Source organism: Ipomoea nil, unplaced genomic scaffold (genome assembly GCF_001879475.1).
Source record: "Ipomoea nil cultivar Tokyo-kokei standard unplaced genomic scaffold, Asagao_1.1 scaffold1708, whole genome shotgun sequence".
NCBI lineage: Eukaryota > Viridiplantae > Streptophyta > Magnoliopsida > Solanales > Convolvulaceae > Ipomoea > Ipomoea nil.
Window position 1 is genome coordinate 167,125 of NW_017618136.1, and position 19,762 is coordinate 186,886.

The following is a 19,762-nucleotide window of genomic DNA, read 5'->3' on the forward strand; positions in this document are numbered from 1 at the left end:
AGGGAAATTTTATGATATATGTGGATGCAACCGTTTTTAATGATACTGATCAAGCTTTTGTATGGAATTGTGATCAATGATGAGCATGGTAACTTTGTGGCGGCGAAGAATGAATCCCCATTTGGCTGAGGCACTTGCGGTTAACGAGGCTTTATCTTGGAGTAAGGACCGAGGTTTATTGAGGATCTTGATTTTTTTTCAGATTGTTTGACGGGTTGTACTATGATAAAAGGCACAGTATTGAATCATTCTTATGCAGGTTGTGTGATTAATGAGTGCCGAGATTTCAAACGAAACTTTGAAGAGGTGTCTTGTCAGTTTGTTTATCGATCAGCGAATAAATTTGCACACGCTTTAGCAAGGGCAACTCGTTCTCAAGCTGGTTATACTGTTTGGTTATCTTATATTCTTGGTTGTATTGTGCATCTTTATTAATAAAAGTTGTTTTTTCCTTTCAATATATATATATATATATATATATATATATATATATATATATATATATATCATGATGTTGTAGTGATGGTCTCAACGCCACATAAATTAAGTTAATTGTAATATTAACACCGTTAACTATTGTCATTAATTACAAAATTGTTTAAAGTACAAGAACTAAATTGAACAAAATACTATAATACATGAAGCTCATATGTATTTTGACCATCTCATATAATTTAGAGGTTACTAAACATAAATAATATTGGGGTAATGATTATGAGTTTTCTGGTCAAAGAAAAGATGGGAGAATGATAATAATTGCACTTAGACCCATGAACTATTAAAAATCACATTTGAATCTTCTGCAAATTGCAATGCCGGGACAGTCACAGTGGAAAGTTTGCCAAAACCCTTAAAAACCCTAGTAGCAGTGAGAGTGACAGGATTCAGGAACACAGAAATGTTGAGAAGAAGACTATTATCTTCACTGATATCGTCAACGTCAATCTACAATGCAGCCATAATCCACACGAATCGGAGCTTCAGCTCGGCGATTATCCGGCCTCCGGCCAAGCATTTCCTGTCCCTGCAATTCCCACGCCATCCCATCTCAGGTGATTTAAACGGGTTATCGGGGCCGACCCGTTTCGATCAGGCTCAGAGGGCGTACAGCCTCCTGAGCCTGAATGATCTGCAGGATAACAAGGGTGCTCGCAAGCAGAAGACCAGGAAAGGCCGCGGTATCGGGTCGGGTAAGGGGAAGACTGCGGGTCGGGGCCACAAGGGCCAGAGGGCACGCGGCACTATGAAGTTCGGCTTCGAAGGTGGTCAGACCCCCCTTCGCCGCCGCCTCCCTAAACGCGGCTTCAAAAACCCCTTCTCTCTCACTTTTCAGGTCAGTATAAGCTTAACTCTCCAGGCTTAGTGAAGCGTAAATAGTCAATATTTCCATAATTCCATTTATTCATTTTATTCTTTTAATAATGGTTGAAATTTAATATCTTTAATAGTTGTTTTTAAGATGTGAAATGCATTGTCGTTATAGAGCTAGAATTTATGTTTCTGAAGGGGTTGAAATGAAACCAATAATGGATAAAGGAATTTGCTTAGATGACTGGATGATCTATTAGCTATTGGTAGAACAAACAGAGAGTTCAATAGTTTAGATCATTAGACCTGTTTAGCCAGTTGGTGTTAGCTATCTTAAGGAAGTGATTGCGTGTGCACATAGAAACACAATTGTATGAATCATCTATCGAGCATTCGAGCTCCTTTAATAATCAGTATGTGGTAAGATTTTTTATTTTTTTATTTTTTTCCTTCTGGTTAAGAGATTCAAACGAAGTGCATATCCTGTTAGATGGCGATTTCATAATTTGATGCTTAAATTCTTGACTGTAAATGCATTTTGTATAAGGAAATTATATTTGAGCTTTTAATTCATTAATAGACGCAGTTATGCAAAATTTGTTCTTCCCATCGGTTTTACTTTCAAAGTTTTTTCATTTGTTAAATGCAATTGAGCTTCTGATTAATGTGTTAATGCAACTGACTGAAAGAAGCCCGTTTACAAACATTCTGGCATATTAGTTACATGTACCTTAAGATTTGTCAATGGAAGCAAAAACATTATTAATTAATTTTTTGTATAAGAGGAAAACTGTATGTAATTCTTCATTTTCAAGATTCTCATATACCTTAATTATTTTTGTTTTACTAGATAGAAATTGACTATTGAAAGATAAAATATATTTTATAGAAGCTGCTGGGCAAAGTTTTACTTGTCTGGTTGTGTAAATTCTTTGAAGTTTCAGTGTAAGATAAGTTTTGGACATCAACTTTCCTTCTAATCAATGCTAGCTCAAGTGTAACTATACGTATGAGGTGTAAGAAATTAATATCCAGAAAAAGGGCAGTTTATTATGAAAATATGTGAAACTTATAGTTGAACTTCTGTTCAATGCCAAATACCCTCCTTTTACTCTTGCTAATTTTATACTTTGAGGAGTTTTCTACTGTTCTCTGAGACCTAAGCTGCATAGTTCTTTACATTATGTATCAACATGCTATACAAGCCATCTATTTGCATTTCGGACATAGTTAGCTGTTATACCATTTATGTCGCCCTCAAAACTTGGAAAAGAAAAACAAAGAGAGAAAGCTAATAGAAAAAAGTAGGTTGGAGAGTGATTAAAAGGGTATTTGTATGACTCTCTAATTTCTATTAATGAAAGTTGCTCCTGTCACAGCCAGTTGGCTTAGGGAAGATTGCAAAGCTGATAAATGCAGGGAAGATTGACTCTTCAGAGTTGATAACTATGAAAATTCTTAAGGTACAAACTGGTTCTAGATAAATTTTATATCTTCTCTCCTACTCTTATGCTATTCTGCTTGATCCATATTCTTTGTCTGGCGATAGGATTCTGGAGCAGTGGGGAAACAAATTGGAGATGGAGTCAGATTGATGGGACGTGGAGCAGAAAATATTGAATGGCCTATCCATCTTGAGGTATAGAACTAAACTGAAACTCTTGACATTCTGTTGGGACACTGTAGTTCTATTTTTCTGTCTCACAAAATCTTCCATACCCCCCCCCCCCCCCCCCCCCCCAAACAAAATCCAAATGAAAAAAAGCAAACGATTAACCTAAAAGAAGTTGAAATTTCATACTCTGCCTGTCAATTTTTATTTTTTTTTGAAAAGTGACCGAGTCTGCATCTAATAGGTTTCCAGGGTGACAGTTAGAGCCAAAGCAGCAGTTGAAGCTAAAGGCGGTTCTGTAAGGAGAGTGCACTACAACAAGCTTGGTCTACGGGCGCTACTCAAGCCCGTGTGGTTTGAGAAGAAGGGCAGATTACTCCCCAGACCTGCAAGGCCTCCTCCCAAGCTCAAGGACAAAGTCGATAGCATAGGACGCCTACCTGCCCCAACCAAGCCAATCCCTTTTACCCCAGACGAGAAAGATGAGGCGTCTGCATCCCCTGCCTGACAGTTTCACCACACTTTTTTCTTTCCCTTTCTTCTCTCGGAAACCATTTTGTAGATCATATTTTAAGATACTAGACCACAAGAACACTTGCAATTATTGTTGTAAGCTGTGTTGCTTCATGTACTCGGCCCCTTGTTCTTTCATTAGTACAATAATACAAGATAGTTTGATAGATTGTTGAGATTGAAAGTCTTCTCTTAATTCTTCCCTTCCTTGGCATGGTAAAGAATAGATTCCTGCAAATTTGTGAAGCAAATGATCTGATCTGCTTAGACAACAGAATGACTTAAAACTCTGATCTTATTAGAAGAAGAGACCTCCATGTTAATCACCTCAAAAGCTCTATGTTCATCAATGGTGATCTTGAAAAGAGTGGTGAAATTCATCTCATGTGGATGCTCTCGAGCTCGGACACCATCTCCGGTCTGTAAGGATTTCGTGCCAAGATCTGAGCTTTACCAAGATGCAGATGCTGACGTCCTTCGCCTTTATTTACCAGGTAAAGAGTGTTCAACCCACAATCTCAACAATCAATCAACTCCAGAACAAATGTGGTAGAAATTATAGCGATTTCGACGCAATCTTCTGCCTATATCTGCAGATTTCAATGAGGAACAGGTCAAGGTTGAAGTGACCAGACCAGAAACCCTGAGTGTGAGTGGACTAAGGCCTACAAAGGGTGATAGATGGGTGAGGTTTCACCGAGAGTTCCCAGTCTCAGCAAACTGCAACCAAAGTGAAATTAGTCACGAGTTTAAAGGTGGTATTCTCTGTGTTAGACAGCCAAAATTGACAGAAAAACAATACAATTTGACACAACCTGAACCTTCACAGCCTCAAAAACTAGCAGCTCCCAAGGTTAAGGGTTTTGGTCGGCCAAGGAAGTTCTTTAATGTGGCTCTGTTCTCTTTGCTGTTGGTTGGGGTTGTCCTATGTGTTGACAATATACTTTATTAGCATTGAATAATATAATATTTCTAGATTGTGTATGCAAAGATCATTCTTTTAATTCAGTCGAGCTTCGATTAAGCCTGTTACTGTATACATGTATTCAGCCTGTTACTGTATACATGTATTCAATTTTGTATTTGGTTTGATGGAGGGAACATTCTAAAAAAATCTCAAACTAATTGTCAATACCTAGAAATCTAGAATACATCTCGGTCATGGAAAATTCAATCTGTCATCAATTAAAGTCCTAAAAGAGAAGATAGAAGTGTCACCAAATGCCTCAAACGTCGTTCATGACCTAATAAGACATTTGCCATTTTATTTACTCCTTCCTATATAAGATATATCACGTAAACTGTCAACCTCATATTTAAACGACTCAAACTCTTTTTTCTTAAACTAACTATTTTTAATCATTTCAATTTTATTATTCACGTGTTAATATAAAAAATAAACAATATATATATGACACGAAATGATGCATGAGTTTTTTTATTATTATGTGACATGATATTATATTTAAAAAATAATATGTGTGAATTACTCTCCTAATTTGATAGAAGAATTAATAATTTACTCTTATTTAATATAGAGTAAAATTTACACATTTTTATTTCATTATTTTAAAATTTGGTAGTACCACATTATTGAATTTTTCATATAAGGAATTTTCAAGACAATTCTCATCTCTTCTATGTTATCCTTCTTACGTGGCAAGCCTTGAGTTTTCTCAACTGCCTCCACCAGATGACACGTGGCAGCCACCAATCTCTGCTCTTGTCTCCCTCTGCCACCAATGACACAGACCTCCAGCTTCCTTGGGGGTAGAATGCTAGATGAACCACCCATTCATGCATTTTCGTGGGCAAGATTTTTAACATTTTTTTAATAATTCCACCCAAATTGATCTAAATGTGTCATAATTTAGTTCCAAATTCTAAACAAAATGTCTTGAGTTAACTATATATAACAATTCATGTGAATCTATTCAAGAGGTCTCACGGATATCGATTCGAAAATAAGTATCTTAATAATATTATAAAAATATGATATTTTATTAATTATAATATTATAAGTTTAAACTTCAAATTTAAAAGTCTATTACTGTTCTTGTCATATAAACATGTTGAAATAGTAAATCACTAGATGTGTTTTAACTAGCTTACATGCCACAAAATGTTTGTATATTATTACCCACAACAAGACAATATTCATACTTTGTTTTTTCTTTTTTGTGGTCTTTGGTATGATTCGTATCTTGCACAATACGACTACTAAGTGTGAGTGTCTAACGGGTAGTGATTGGTATATGGGTGGCTTAAATCACATTAGGCCTGGCGATATGAAAAATTGAGTTTTTTATTTGAATCATTAAATTGTGTTAGGAATATAGCGGAATAATGCGGAAGTGAAGAATCAAAAATTGAGAATTATAGAAGTTAAATAATAGGGAAAATATATAAATGACAAAGAATATAATAAAATGGGAAAATATATAATATATATTATAACTCAAAGAGGAATTGAGAAGAAGAATATAATATATATATCTACGTGAAGACAAAGAAAAATGAATTACAATTGATGTATTCAAATTGATGTAAGAAAAATGAGTGCATTTACAAAGCAAATAAAGAATGCTATTTATACAATAAGAAATGAACTAAAGATGCGGCAATTGCAAGAAGGAGAGCAAGTTACGGAAGACATGCAAGATGGACATGGAGCATGCAATGCCAACAAAAGAGGGAAAATGTCTTCATGGATATGAGCCACTAATTATTTTCTTAACAATCTCCACCTTGGGTCAAATCCATTGTGAAAAATTAATAATTGGAACAGCCGACCAAACTCAAGCACTGGTTGAACTTAGCAACAGGAAGAGCCTCATAATAGCAGGATGGATCACCATCAACTTCCTGTGTGACTGAAAGTGCATAAGCAACCATATTGGTTTCATCGTCACTAGCGTACCTAGCAGATTTTTTAATTGTCCTCCTAGAACGATCCATAGCAATGGAATACTCTCGTTGTGGCTCGACGAGAGGTGCGGTGCTAGTAGATGCATCATCCTTAGTATTACCATCAGCAGTAGTAACACTATCAATAGGCCTGAACTCAAACTCCACCTTCTCACCAGTACTTTGCGTCTCACCTGTACTGGGAACTTTTCCAGAAGAAAGTAGTGCATTTTCATCAAAAGTGATATCTCGACTCAGAATGATTTTCCGAGAATCAGGAGACCATAGACGATACCCTTTTGACTCAGAAGCATAACCAAGGAAAATGCATTTGACAGCTCTCGGGTTTAATTTACCCGTACTGGAATGAGCATAAGCAGGACATCCAAAAACTCTTAAGATAGAGTAGTCAACAGGATTACCTGACCAAACTTCCTCTGGAATTTTGAAATCAAGGGATGAATGTGGAGATCTATTTACCAAATAGTAAGCAGTAGAAACGGCCTCGGCCCAAAAATCACGCCGTTTCCATAACCCAGCATTAGAGAGCATACAACGAGCTCTTTCCAATAGAGTCCTGTTCAAACGTTCGGCAACACCATTCTGCTGGGGTTTACCAGGCAAGGTCTTGTGCCTGGCAATTCCATTTGCCGCACAAAAGTCATTGAAATCTGACTCACAGAACTCCAAGCCATTGTCTGTCCTGAGCTTCTTGACTTTTTTACCTGTCTGAGTCTCAACAAGTATTTTCCACGTCTTGAAAATAGAAAACGCTTGATTTTTATGTTTCAGGAAATAGACCCAGACTTTACGAGAATAGTCATCAATAATAGACATAAAATATCTACAGCCTCCCATAGACTGGAATTTAGTTGGTCCCCATAAATCAGAATGTATGTATTCCAATACATCTTTGGTACGGTGTGTAGCAGTAGAGAAACTAACCCTCTTTTGTTTCCCAAAAATACAATGCTCACAAAATTGTAATTTACCCGTACCTGAACCACCAAGGAGACCTTTCTTGCTCAGGAGATGCATGCCTTTCTCACTCATATGCCCCAGACGCATATGCCATAATTGAGTGAGATTCGCATCAGACATCGATGAGGATACCGCTACTGAACCTGTCACAGTACTGCCATGCAAGACATACAAGCTTCCAGAACGAGAAGCTTTCATGAGAACAGAAGAGCCTTTGATGACCTTTAGAACTCCACCTTCAGCTATGTACTTGCACCCCAGAGATTCCAAGGTGCCCAATGATATCAGATTGCGTTTCAAATCAGGAATATACCGAACATTGGTAAGAGTCCTGACAACGTTATCATGAGTTTTAATCTGAACACTTCCAATTCCACTAACCTTGCATTGGGTATCATTACCCAGCAAGACAACTCCACCATCAACCGGTTCCAGAGAGATGAACCAATCTTTGTGGGGACACATGTGGAATGTACAACCAGAGTCCAAAATCCACTCAGTTTCACTCCGTTTCTCACCGGAGCTAACAGATAACAACACATCACCATCTGAATCACTTTCAACAACACTAGCTTCAGCGGACTTCTTTTCTCTCTCTTGCTTGTTTTTCAACTTGAAGCATTCATTCACATCATGACCATGCTTCTTGCAGTACTTGCAGGATTTGTTGGACTTACGTCCTTTGGACTTGGATCTAGAATTTTTATTGCTACTCCCTGATTCAAGTGAACGACCCCTTACGGTCAAGCCTTCACCTTTGTCCTCAGACTTAATTTCAAAGTCAAACTTTTCTTTGGACAATAGGTTCGACTTAACATTGTCGAAAGTAAGGGTATCACTACTATTACCATACAGCATAATTTCTTTGAAATGCGTGTATGATCTAGGGAGAGAGACAAGCAATAAAACAGCGCGATCCTCATCTTCAATTATAACATCAATATTTTCCAAGTCCAATAAAATAGAATTGAATTCATCCAAGTGAGATTTAATAGAAGTACCTTCCGTCATACGGATTGTGTACAGACGCTCCTTCAGGCGTAGCGTGTTCGCCAGAGTTTTGGCCATGTAAAGCGTATCCAGCTTGGACCATAAATCTGACGCAGTCGTCTCACTTAACACCTCACGTAGAACCTCTTTAGACAGGCACAAAAGAATGGTTGAACGTGCCTTGTCATCCAGATCTTCCCAATCTACATCTGTCATTGTAGCCGGTTTCTTCTTCTTCCCAGCTAGCGCTTTCTTCAAACCGTTCTGGGTTAGAACGGCTTCCATCTGAACCTTCCAGATAGAAAAGCTAATTTTCCCGTCGAACTTCTCGATATCGAACTTAGTAACAGTCGACATCTTTGAAAATAATTCTCAAATAAACCGCTCTGATACCACTTGTTAGGAATATAGCGGAATAATGCGGAAGTGAAGAATCAAAAATTGAGAATTATAGAAGTTAAATAATAGGGAAAATATATAAATGACAAAGAATATAATAAAATGGGAAAATATATAATATATATTATAACTCAAAGAGGAATTGAGAAGAAGAATATAATATATATATCTACGTGAAGACAAAGAAAAATGAATTACAATTGATGTATTCAAATTGATGTAAGAAAAATGAGTGCATTTACAAAGCAAATAAAGAATGCTATTTATACAATAAGAAATGAACTAAAGATGCGGCAATTGCAAGAAGGAGAGCAAGTTACGGAAGACATGCAAGATGGACATGGAGCATGCAATGCCAACAAAAGAGGGAAAATGTCTTCATGGATATGAGCCACTAATTATTTTCTTAACAAATTGATTGAACTATTCTATAATCCTGTTAATTATATTTTTCTTATAATTAGATTATTGTCAACACACCACCGATTGAATATACCACACAAATCTTCTTAGTATGATTTATCTTTCCTATATAAATTACAAACAATTACGTAAAAGTGAATTTTACTAAACATACCATTAATTAATGACTTGTTTCTTTTAAGGATGGACATTTCAGTTCGGTTCAGTTAAAAAGCGAATAATATATACATATATATACCCAATTTTGTTTACATTTATAAATTTACTCAAATATATAAATAAATCTCCATTTCTTAACCTAAATGTTCACAATTATTTTTTATCTCATTTTGTCTCTGCGAGTTTATGACGTTGTTGTCAACTACCCGAACCAAAATGTCCAGCCTCTTGAATATTTGCACATGGTAATTTACTTAAGAGTCGGTCAAGGCCAAAACTTTGGAATTTGAAGCGAGGGATCTTGAAATTGATCCGCATCAATCCACCTTCTCTCTCTTAGGGCAAACTACAAATCGCCGAATTACCCGAATCCGAATAATTCTTCAGCATATTTCCCCGCCACTCGGCCCTCGCTTCAACCTACCCCACACCAACTACGTTTCTTCCCCCCTCTGTATATACATACAACCCTATAAGTCGGTGTTATACAATACTTATATATATCTATTCATCTCCTCCTAATCCTGTTCTTTCGCCTTGATTACTAGAGGTTATGGCCACAGCTGCGGAGATCGGTGTTCCACAACTCGTCAACCAAATCCAAGATCTCTCAATCCCGGATCAGGTTTTCCGATTTATTTTCCCTAATTGAACCCTAATTTCTGGGTGATTTTTTTTTTTTTTTTTTTTTTTTTCAGAATTTGTGTTCCGTATTAGGTTTCTGATTACTTGGGCCTTGAGAATCTCTGAAAAATTTGAGATCTGGTGCTTTGATCTGTTGTCAAAGCGTATGCGCCGTGTTTTTTAGTTCATTTCTGCAATGATCCCGTCTCGTTAGCTGTAAAGTTTCGATTTTTCTGCTTTTTTCATGGTTAAATGTTGGAAATTTCGTGTTAGTATAAGATTCGTTGACCAGCCCAGCTCCTCCTGGTTTCATTTTCTCTAATTTGATAGGGAATTGGATAAACTTTCCTGCTTTAAATAAATTTCTGTTTTGCTATTGGTTTAGTTGGGAGCGATGAGGTTGAGAGTGTATTGATGTGGGTTTGAATTTTCAGAGTAAAATGAAGAGCACTGCTGAGGAGGTTCTCCGTGTTGGGTGTGAGAATGATCATCATGGGTTGTGTGCGATTTGCTTGAATAAGATAGTGCTGCAAGAAACTGCTCTTGTAAAAGGTTGCGAGCATGCCTACTGGTTTGTCACTCTCCTATCTGTCTACTACCAAATTGGTCAGCACAAGAGATTGGATCCTTGTCAATTGTTATGTAGTTGTTGATTCAAAGCTTTTATTTTTATGGCAGAAAATACTATTAGTTCGTCATATAATGGTATAGACTAAAATTAACAACAGAAATTGGAGACTAGCTATGTGTAATGGATATTGATCCTCATTATACACATGAGAGATAGATAAGAGTATAAAGACTTGTAGTTTTTTCTCTGGTTTCAATCATTTTGTGACATTATTTGGTTCTGAAAACTGGCTTCACTGATCTGCTATAGGAGATGGATACATAAGGATATCATGAAAAGAATGTTATGAAATCCAAATGGAGTGGAATTGACAAATGGTGGTGTACAAGATATCAATAACAACATTGTTATGAAATCCAAATGGAGTGGAATTGACAAATGGTGGTGTACAAGATATCAATAACAACATTCTATAGATATTGATTTTTGCTTATGGGGGCAGATCATAAATATAAATGACTTTCTTGTGAATGGTCACAAATTTTGTCTCATAATAGTAAATGTAGCAGGCAAAAGATATCTTTGTTTAAATTCTCTTTAGTCTATTTCCCATCCAATCCAATCTCTCTCTCTTTCTCATAAACAGGTGCTGACCAATTTGGTTGTTTTGGATTTAAGATAGGATGACAGCATGATTGTTAGTCAAGTTCCTGTCATTGTAATAACTTTCTTTAGCTGTTTTAACTGTATAAGCTACACTGCCTTGTACTTCTCGTTGCACTGCTCTGTCATTTGTATGCTTACAGTATTTATTGTAATACATGCAAAATTGATATGTAACTAAAGTCGCATACCTAGGTAGTTTTTCTTGTCCCATCTCACATAGACCTCGTGGGTTGAATGATTCATCTGGGTGTTGTGTTTGCTTGTGTCAAAGCTTAAGTTTTTAAAGATATAGTGAAAACTACTAACATCAATAATTCACTATTGACTTTGGTGTTCAGTGTGACTTGCATCCTACGTTGGGCGACCTACAAGAAGGAACCTACCTGCCCTCAGTGCAAGCATCCATTTGAGTTTCTAAACATCCACCGTGCTCTTGATGGAAGGTAAGCCAACCCATTTTGCACTTAAAGGAGAAACAAAAGTAATGTTCCTTAGAATGTCGGTCTATATATGGTTTAGTAGTCTGGAGCAATGCTAACGCATCGTCTTTGTTGGTTGATTATGTAAGATTTGGTTACTGTTTTTAGTTCTTATATTTGATAATTGATTTATCGCTAAGAACAGATGTTTTGCTTGAACAGCATCTATGATTACATGTTTGAGGAGAGTGTTTGCCTTCTTTTGAGAGCATCGTGGTTTCAGCCTTTAGTAGTAGTGGAGGAACAACCAGAGGTTGATGATTATGTGGACGACTTCTACCTATATGATGGATTTGAAGATGAAGAAGATGATCTCGATGAAGCTTATTTTGACAGTTCATCTAGCATTCGCTTAGGCAACAGGAGATGGGGAGATAATGGATATGTTAGGGCAGGTAGGCAAGAAGCTAGACCTGTCAACCGACCAAATTTCGAGGACTCGGATGCTGGCCCATCACGCCAGCCCAAGAAAAAGGAGCCCTCCAAGGAGATCATGGGTAGGCGGGCAAAAAGGGCCATGAAGCGGGAAGCTGCCAACAACGCAGCTGCTGCAAAGCATCAGCAACACTTGGCGAGGTTGGGCCGCAAATGAGGCCACCCACTCCAATGGAGTGCCAAGGGGGGGGCATTTCCACCTAGATGCTGAATTCATGACCTTCATCCCTGTACAGAATTATCACAACTTTCAGTTTGTGAAATAATGACAGCATAGATGTTTAGTGATGAACAAACAGGATGACACAGATCATCCCATGCTGTACAATTTAATCTTTGACTATGATGTTGCCTTAGTATTACTGTACATTTGTAGGAAAAATTATATTTTAGTTCTTCCATCATCCATCCATTTCAAGTGGGTGAGTTGCACAAAAAATCAAGCGATTTGCCTTTTAATGTGTTTATCATCTTTATTCTTTAATTCCCTGAAGCTCATTGTGGGTTACATTAGTATTAGTACGTAACTTCATTAGGACAGCAGTAGATATGTGGCCGAGATACATTGCTATACACCTTGTTGTACACCATAAACCTTATTATGTACGAAATAAATATTCGCTTAGTGCTCTTTTCGTCCCATTTTAGGCTTAGGGCAACCACAATAATGATTTTTGAATAGATTTTTAAGGTTGTTAATCCTAGGTGGAAGAGAGAGCTAGGAAGAGGAGAGAAGAAAAAAGAGTTGCTATTGGTTTTTTATCTCCTATTGTGGGCCTCACCCCAAAAAAAAAAAAAAAAAAACTATGAATGGTGCGCTCCAATAGAGCGTGTAGCGTGTTGAGTGACGACTGCCCTCATTTAATTATTTCTCTTCTCAAAAATCTGTGCAAAAATCAGACTAATAGAAAATGTTCTTAGTGCTCTTTCATTTTTCTTATGGTTGAGTGAATAGGAGGTTGCTTAGTATAATCTCATTTTTCTTATGGTTTAGTGAACGCTGTTGCTGTATGGTGGATTTGGAAATGGCGTAACGAAGCTATTTTCAATGGTTCCATTAAAGCTTTGAATATGAAGGTATTTGTTATCAGATCTCAAGTGGGGGAAATAAACAGAAAATATGGCTTGGAAGCAACTCTGCTGGAAAAAGCCGAGTGAGGATACTGTGAACTTAATGTGGATGGATCCGTCACCTCGACTTCACAGGTAGCCGGGTGTGGTGGAATCATTAGAGATCATACGGGTGAGTGGAAGAAAGGCTTTATTGTGTCTTTTGCTTCTTGTACTCCATTCGAAGCGGAAGCATGGGCACTACTCAGCGGTATCCAATTAGTTGCATCTATGGGCTTTAGTCGAGTTACCATTGAGAGCGATTCTGCAGAAGCAGTCGCCTATGTTAACAGCTCCAGACTTCCCACCATTGCTGGCCATAGTATACTCGAAGCTTGTAAGCGTGAGATTCGCTCGTTTGCCCACTGCTAGGTCAAATTCATCCCCCGAGAGATCAATTGTGTTGCGGATAGGCTCACACGTATGGCCAGATTGCATGGGAATGGCTTACAATTGTTTACTGATCCCCCAGCCAAAGTGGCTGGTTTGCTGGATAGTGATGCTGCTAGGTTTCCTGTTTGGCGAAATGTTTGCTATTCTTACTAGTTTGTTTTAGATTCTTTGCGGTTTCCCCCTTCCATTTTATACAAAAAAAAAAATAATAAATTAAATTAAGAAATCATTCTCTTGTATAGTTCGTGAGCTTTTACGTATGAATGAGATATTTTCGATATGTATCACTACGTTAATACTTTTTTGGTTGAACTTGTTACATAGAGTTTTTGATCTAAGTATGATATAAGTGTTATGTAGTTTGGAAGTTATTACATAATTAGATTGAGGTACTTAATGCATATCTTTATGGTTGAAGGTTTTCATAATATACACCTTGGATAGTGAGTTTCTCTAATTTTCCTAATGCACATACATAATCAAGAGTGAGGTACTTAATGTGGTTGAAGGTTTCTCTAATATACACCTTGAATAGTGATTTTTTATTATCACCTTATAAAAAAAAAATACAATTACAAAACTCAGTATTTGAAAGAAGAGACTAAGGTTCAAACCCCGACAACAACAGTGTGAAGATTATGTTGAAAGTAGATAGATCTTTTGTGCACACTCACATTTGGCCCTGTTCGCTGAGTCATCGAGTCACGGTTATTTACATCCCTTCTTCCTAAATGCTTTGTCGAGTCGGAATGTAGATAGAGAGCTCTTGGAGTTGGGAATTCAAAGGAAAAGTAGAATATTAAAGAGTTCTAAATTAATCTTTTTTAAAGTAAGAGAAACTCTATAAACACAATCTAAACAGAATCTGGATTAGTCATGCCATATGAAAACAAAATAGAATAGGCTATATGGAGAATATAATGAACCAAACAAATTGTTCAACAAATTAAAGAATAAACCAACAATATAGTGAAGGCCAATGAGCCTAAGTTTAATTTATTGGTGTACATATATATGTACAAGAACAAACATGCATCATGTATGTGTAATGGAATCAACGAACTTCAATTCACTGCTCTAAGCTAAGCTTGCTGCATCATCATAACCTTAAACTCCTCGAAGCTGAGCACTCCATCGCCATTAATGTCGAATCTCGTGATCATGGCTTTACAGCTTTCTGTGGTGGCCGACTCCCCAAGCCTCCCCAACATCCTCTTCAAGCTCTTGGGAGTGATCTCCCCTGTGCCCTCCATTTCATACATCTTGAAAGCTTCCATTAATTCTCCCTCTTTCCTCTCCTCCTCCACCCCCTTCCCCTCCATTAACTTGGCGAAATCCTCCAGCCCCAACAGCCCATCCCCGTCGGAATCCGACAGCCGCACCGCCATCTCCGCCTCCTCCGCCGTCAGCTCCCCGCCCACCGCCCTCACCCCCCTCTGCAGCTCCGCCGGCGACACCCTCCCGTCTCCATCCTCGTCAAAGTACGTGAAAACTCTCTCCAAACACTCATCACTTTTCTTCCCTTTTCTTGATGATGATGATGATGCTTGAGCTTCATCTGAAGAAGATGAAGAAGAAGAAGAAGCATTCTTGATCACCCTTTCCTCCTCCTCCTCTTTCTTGCCCTTCTTCACTGATAACTTACTACAAAACCTTGAAAACGCAGACTTCTTTGGCGAAGAAGAAGAAGAAGAAGAAGAAGGTGACTTTTTTAGGGTGTTTGTGTTTATCTCCATGGCTATAACTCTTTTGAAAGACAAAAACCTTTGACACCTACCCGAAGTTAAAGTTTGAAACTTTTTTACTTCTGCAATAGTTTGACCGATCTGATCACCTTAAAGTCTTGCTTCAGCTACAGTGTAGAAATTTGAATCTCACAAAAAATTTGTAACTGAGATTATATATAGAGAAGCTTTGATCAATCAAAGGTGATGGAAATCTTTTATGACGTAGAAAGTTTAATGTATGAAAGAGAAAAAGAAAGATCTTATATGTTGATGAAAGGAAATAGGGACAAGATGAGATGATGATAGAAAGGTGGAGAAATCTCTGGGTATATATACAGATGTGTTTATTAGATTGTGCAGTTGTGGCGGTTAAGGGGTAGAAAGCGCGTACGGAAGCTTCGTGGGAGCCTGGAAAGTGGGTGGCGCCGACGGCCGTACGTGGCGGAGATATTAAATTGTTTCCTGGGGGCTTTGAAGAGGCAATTATTATATAATTATTTATGAAGGATTGAAGGTGGGGTTGGGTTTTTGTAGTAGAAGTCGTGTGGACAACACGTTAAGGTTAAGGTTAAGGTCATTATTATGTGTGCACGCATGTCATGTGGTCGTGCCATTTGCCAAGTGGAAGGGTCAACTATGTATTTTCTTTTGATTTCTAGGTGGTCAAAGGACTCCATACAAGGGGTTAAAGACCGTAATAGGAACAAAACAAAAAAGTTAGACAAAAATATGACACTTTTGAAAACTAAACAAAAATAAGAAAAGATCGTTTTTAAAATGCTTTTGTTGTCAATAATTTTGTTTTGTTTTTATTTTTTTTTTGTGGTCAAACAGACACGCAAGTCCCTATACAAAATATATTGATTAATCTAAAAGTTGGTTTGTACTTGGTGAAAATATTATTCCTTCTATACAAGTGGGAAAAAGGCAATATAATACCAATATAGTATAAGATGCTGATTCAACCACTTATAACACTTAATAAAAAATGAAATTAAAGTTCATACTTTTGTTCAAAACTATGTTATGTTTTATTTTCCTTTTTTCTTCCTATAAAGTTTCATTTGAGAATTTCTCTAGATGCATTCTAAATTTTATATGAGTTCACATTTCTCTTATTAATTTGACAAAAGTTAAAAAAGTAGGCTGAATCATCTCACTATTTATTTTATCGTCGCAGAAATGGTGAAAGGCTTTATGGTCTAAATTCAATAAAATAAAATTTTTATAAAGTAATTAGGTACACAAATGACATCAATTGTCAACATAATAATTTGATTAACTCTTCAAAATGGGATTGAATACAATGAATTATGAATGGGAATTTGAAGGAGACAAGCTAAGAAAGTAAAGGTAACAATAAAAGTTTATGTAAAGCACCTACAAGTTGATAACAATAAGAGTTAAAATTTGTATGGATTACCACAATTCAATATAAAGTTTAAATAGCTTATCCTCTTATGGCATTTTAAAAATATGAATATAAACTATGTTAATCAAACATGATGTCATTTTAGAGTTATCACAACATTTGGGTTACTTGGCAGCCATACTTGACACACTAATTGATCATTTTAATGCACTTATATACATATCAATTTCTTTAAACAAAGTAACAAATCATGTTTAGAAAACAAAAAATAATTATAGATAGTGGAACATTAGTCGTTCCTTCATTCACAAAGAGACAATAAAAGTATTGATTGTTACGTAATGTATCAAAATAACACGTGAAGGTAGCTTGTTGTTGAAGAAATTCTAACAAAAATTTTTGTAACTTTTTTAAATTGGTATGTAACCTTTAGAGTTAGTTTTAGGAATGGTTCTTTAACTTGGCTATAAACATTTATCAATTTTTATCATTAACTTTCAATTAGATCATAAATGATTCTTTGACTATTACAGAGTAATATTTACTAATTTTCATCATCGACTTTCAATTTAACCATAAATGATTCATTAACTATTAATTTTGCTTCTATTTTGGTTATCCAGTTAAATATCCATTTAGTAAATATGAAGTATTAAATTTAAGGGTAATAATGTAAAAATTTATTTGTTATTGATCTTGACCAATTGAATTCATCATTAGTGGGAATGTGAAGAATCAAAATTTTACATTATTATCATTAAATTTAGTATTTACTAAATTGATATTTAAGTGGATGACCAAATTTGCAACAAAATCACCAGTCAATAGATCATTTATGGTCAAATTGAAAGTCATAAATAAAAAATTGTTAAACTTAAATGTCAATAGTTAATGGATCATTCATGGAATTAACTCGTAACATTTATTATTATATTATTATTGGCTCTATCATACATGGTTTGTAACTTATATATACAAGAAGCTAAGATATCTTATAGTTCACAAATTATATATAGTATAGGTAAACCACACTAAAAATATCTTGTTTGACGGACTTGACCACGAAAATGTTCGTATGAATCAAATTCGTGATCTCACGTACAAGAATCGTACTTTACCCACTTGGTCATCTCTTATTAGTTATAGGGCATAGTTTCTTCTTATTCTTCTTCTTGTTATAAGGGCATGAAAATCGAGACCTTGCCAAACTAAATCTTAAAAATGAATGTTAAAGCGAATTGATAATATAAATGTAACGCAAAAAATGCATTTATTGCAAAGCGTTGAGTGCATCATTATTGGATTAATTAGCTGTTCACAATAGTGAAAACATTGTATGGCATATTCTTAAACATATATGTTAAGCATCTTTTTAGGTGGTAAGAAAAACTCCAACCATTATCTAAATGTGTACAGAGAATTATGATCTACCCATTTAACCACTCATTTCGAATTACGGACAGATAATCCTTCTTGTCGGTGCAAGTGGGTACCTCATCAATGCCAATTTGATAGGAGATTTTTTTTTTTAATCTTTTAATTTTTGGCTTCAAAATCTTGTGAAGTTGACAAAAAATGTTGTGTGTGACATTATTGGCGGTCTTCATAGGATATCCCAAACGACAATAACCCACCGTCCTTGCTTGCTAAGTGCCACCGTACATTTTATGAGCATCACAGCTTTGGTCAATGGGTCGGCTACAAATCATTGGAAATAAATCTTGCAAAGTCGACTACTATATACACTCATCTTTTTATGCACATCATGCGTACAATACTACATTACTACATACACAATATTCATAAATTTTAACATTCTTCCAAAATATTGAATCTCCAACTCCAATGGTCCCTCACCCCCGACCCGCTAAAGTATTTGAACAGAGACTAGACATTTGCTTACTACGCACAATGAGCCCTCTCACTTTGAGAACGAGGTTGTTTCAACACTGCCGCTGGTGAGACTCAATCCGTGATTATTTTTTACCAAACTTCACCCATGTGACAAACTGAGTTGTCTATGGCTCTATGCGGACTATATTTTAACATGTATGAATAAAGAACCGTTATAGATTCTTTGAGACATCTTGCATTGTATAAAACATGACTGTTTCGTAACCTCATACTATTGTGGGGAGTTAGTGTTTGTTAGAGTTATTATGCGTTTGAAATATGAAAATCTACGTATTATGTCTTCTATAAGTAAAATTTTACATTTACCACGAAATTAAATAAGGATACGTTTCTAAATATGTCACCCCTAAATCGCTATAATTGGATAATATTCAAATTATCTAAATGAAAGTTCATAGTATTATTATTATTAGTAGTATTATTATCATAAATTTTGTTCTATGCATTCATCACAATATTTGTTAAGTATTTTTTTACAAGAAGTTGATAGTATTGTTAGTACTATTTTTTTTTTTTACTATAAATTCTTTTATTTTCTCTTGTTTTCTTTACTTTTTATAAAATATTTTTTATTGTTTCATATAAATAGTTTTGTTTGTAGGTACTATTTAATACCATTTAGGTGATTAATATATAATGTCCAACTCTAGTATTGATAGTGATGATCACCTTGAGATGGTTAATGTGTAGGAATAACAAGTAGATGAAGCATTTGAAGAAGTAGAGTTTTATGAATTCACTCAACATTTATCGAAAACAATTGCGTTGGTATACACGTACTGAAAGAGATTATTATTGATAGTAGTGGTGAATGAATTGAACATTCACTAGCTCGGCGACCAATAATTACTTCACGTGGATACAATTACATACAAAACGTATTGACTGAAGATTCAAATAACTTTTGACAAGTATATATAATGTATCCAACATGTGCTTTTAAAGTTATGCCATATTATAAGAGAGAAAACACTTCTAAAAGAAACAAGCTAAGATACTTTTTTTTTTTTTTTTTTTAATAAACTCCAGATTTTCAGGCTTATGATAATCTTTCTTTTTATAGCCTTGGTATGGTCATGGAATTGCACAATTTGTTTTGCTCAATTTGAAACTAAAAGATATATATCAATTTCTTTTCTTTTACCGTTATCAAATTTGCAAAAATAAGGAAAAGTTTGT

General features: G+C 35.8%; 4 protein-coding genes across 4 annotated transcripts; 3 read left to right on the plus strand and 1 right to left on the minus strand.

Annotated features, from left to right (window-relative positions):
* Nucleotides 1-802: 802 nt before the first annotated feature.
* On the plus strand, nt 803-3,600 carry LOC109191639 (50S ribosomal protein L15). Its single transcript, XM_019342254.1, has 4 exons — nt 803-1,333; nt 2,688-2,771; nt 2,858-2,947; nt 3,165-3,600. The coding sequence occupies exons 1-4, from the start codon at nt 899-901 to the stop codon at nt 3,426-3,428; spliced, it is 873 nt and encodes a 290-aa protein (XP_019197799.1). The 5' UTR covers nt 803-898; the 3' UTR covers nt 3,429-3,600.
* Nucleotides 3,601-3,700: 100 nt separating this feature from the next.
* LOC109191640 (inactive protein RESTRICTED TEV MOVEMENT 2-like) lies at nt 3,701-4,447 on the plus strand. Its single transcript, XM_019342255.1, has 2 exons — nt 3,701-3,927; nt 4,030-4,447. Exons 1-2 carry the CDS (start codon nt 3,750-3,752, stop codon nt 4,383-4,385), a joined length of 534 nt encoding a protein of 177 aa, XP_019197800.1. The 5' UTR covers nt 3,701-3,749; the 3' UTR covers nt 4,386-4,447.
* A 5,110-nt stretch (nt 4,448-9,557) lies between these two features.
* On the plus strand, nt 9,558-12,530 carry LOC109191658. Its single transcript, XM_019342284.1, has 4 exons — nt 9,558-9,917; nt 10,351-10,487; nt 11,492-11,596; nt 11,795-12,530. The coding sequence occupies exons 1-4, from the start codon at nt 9,846-9,848 to the stop codon at nt 12,222-12,224; spliced, it is 744 nt and encodes a 247-aa protein (XP_019197829.1). The 5' UTR covers nt 9,558-9,845; the 3' UTR covers nt 12,225-12,530.
* Nucleotides 12,531-14,491: 1,961 nt separating this feature from the next.
* LOC109191617 (putative calcium-binding protein CML19) lies at nt 14,492-15,595 on the minus strand. Its single transcript, XM_019342224.1, has one exon. It carries the CDS (start codon nt 15,304-15,306, stop codon nt 14,653-14,655), a length of 654 nt encoding a protein of 217 aa, XP_019197769.1. The 5' UTR covers nt 15,307-15,595; the 3' UTR covers nt 14,492-14,652.
* Nucleotides 15,596-19,762: the final 4,167 nt, after the last annotated feature.

Excerpts from the sequence above, each read along its gene's own strand:
- LOC109191639 (XM_019342254.1), top strand. The coding sequence starts at position 899 with ATGTTGAGAAGAAGACTATTATCTTCACTGATATCGTCAACGTCAATC. Across the intron at positions 2,772-2,857 it reads TAACTATGAAAATTCTTAAG|GATTCTGGAGCAGTGGGGAA; the intron begins GTACAAACTGGT and ends GTCTGGCGATAG. Across the intron at positions 2,948-3,164 it reads AATGGCCTATCCATCTTGAG|GTTTCCAGGGTGACAGTTAG; the intron begins GTATAGAACTAA and ends TGCATCTAATAG.
- LOC109191640 (XM_019342255.1), top strand. The coding sequence starts at position 3,750 with ATGTTAATCACCTCAAAAGCTCTATGTTCATCAATGGTGATCTTGAAA. Across the intron at positions 3,928-4,029 it reads CCTTCGCCTTTATTTACCAG|ATTTCAATGAGGAACAGGTC; the intron begins GTAAAGAGTGTT and ends CTATATCTGCAG.
- LOC109191658 (XM_019342284.1), top strand. The coding sequence starts at position 9,846 with ATGGCCACAGCTGCGGAGATCGGTGTTCCACAACTCGTCAACCAAATC. Across the intron at positions 10,488-11,491 it reads GGTTGCGAGCATGCCTACTG|TGTGACTTGCATCCTACGTT; the intron begins GTTTGTCACTCT and ends TTTGGTGTTCAG. Across the intron at positions 11,597-11,794 it reads CACCGTGCTCTTGATGGAAG|CATCTATGATTACATGTTTG; the intron begins GTAAGCCAACCC and ends TTGCTTGAACAG.
- LOC109191617 (XM_019342224.1), bottom strand. The coding sequence starts at position 15,306 with ATGGAGATAAACACAAACACCCTAAAAAAGTCACCTTCTTCTTCTTCT.